Source organism: Euprymna scolopes, chromosome 9 (assembly GCF_053919585.1).
Source record: "Euprymna scolopes isolate OS-2025 chromosome 9, ASM5391958v1, whole genome shotgun sequence".
NCBI classification, from domain to species: Eukaryota; Metazoa; Mollusca; class Cephalopoda; order Sepiida; family Sepiolidae; genus Euprymna; species Euprymna scolopes.
The window spans coordinates 55,101,432-55,102,560 of record NC_136490.1 but is presented as its reverse complement, the minus strand read 5'-3'; the positions used below and the strand labels follow the sequence as shown (position 1 = coordinate 55,102,560).

Genomic DNA, 1,129 nt, shown 5'->3' with positions numbered 1-1,129 from the left:
CTACTACCTGTTAAGAAAATTTTTTCATTGAGATTAAAAGTTGTGATCTCAATCAGGATGAAGTAAACACTGCTGTCCACCAGGTAAACAATGGAAAGGAACCCGGTCTTGACGGGTTGCCACCAGAATTTTGAAAAATGCCGAAAATAAGAGTCTGCTATCTTTCTGTAACCAGACATTCCATGGAAATCGTCCAAAAGAATGGGCCATATCTGGTTTGATACCTATACCAAAGAAAGGTGATCTTTCCAAAATTGACAACTACAGAGGAATTCACTTTCCCCAATTGTAGCCAAGATTTATGATCGCTGTCTGCTTAAAAGAATTGAACCTGTCATCAATAAAGTCTTGCATCCGAACCAGAATGGATTCTGTAAGGGACAATCATCACACATTCTTGCTCTCCAACGAATTGTTGAGGAACTGAAGAACCACAGGAAGGAGGCTGTCAAAATTTTCATTAATTTTGCGCAAGGCTTTCGACTCCATCAATTGTGCCTGAATGATTGAAATTCTGGCAGCCTATGAAATTCCCACAAGAGTTGTCGGCGCAATTCATATGATGTACAGGGATACTTCTGCTGTGGTGATCATGCCGGAAGGAGGTACAGATGAATTTAAGATAGACACAGGAGTTCTTCAGGGGGACCCGCTTGCTCTTTTTCTATTCATAATTGTTCTCGATTATATGTTTTGCACATCAATCACCAGTAGTGATGGCCTTTCTTTGAAACAACGCCATAGCAGTAGCCACACTGCTCAAATCCTGATGGACATAGACTATCCTGACGACATTGCACTCCTTGAGGATTGTATTGAGTCTGCTCAGGATCTTCTGAAACGAGTCAAGAAAGCTGGTCAAGACATTATGCTGTATCTCCATGCTCCGAAAACAAAGTAAATGTATTTAAACCGATCTTCTAACACACCGTTGCTTTTATCAGATGGATCAGAAATTTAGAGTGTTGACAACTTCAAATACCTGGGAGGCTATTCCAAAAGCGAACATGATATGAATGTTAGGATTGTGCAAGCATGGAGTGCATTTCATTCTTTGCAACCAAGAAGGAAACCAAGGTTTTCAAAGCATAGAGTCAATCCTTCTGTGCAGCTCAGAATCATTGACACT

General features: G+C 40.6%; 1 protein-coding gene across 1 annotated transcript; it reads left to right on the top strand.

Annotated features, from left to right (window-relative positions):
- The first annotated feature begins 502 nt into the window (after positions 1-502).
- Positions 503-901, top strand: LOC145284566 (uncharacterized). Its single transcript, XM_080133479.1, has one exon. The coding sequence runs from the start codon at positions 503-505 to the stop codon at positions 899-901; it is 399 nt and encodes a 132-aa protein (XP_079989605.1).
- Positions 902-1,129: the final 228 nt, after the last annotated feature.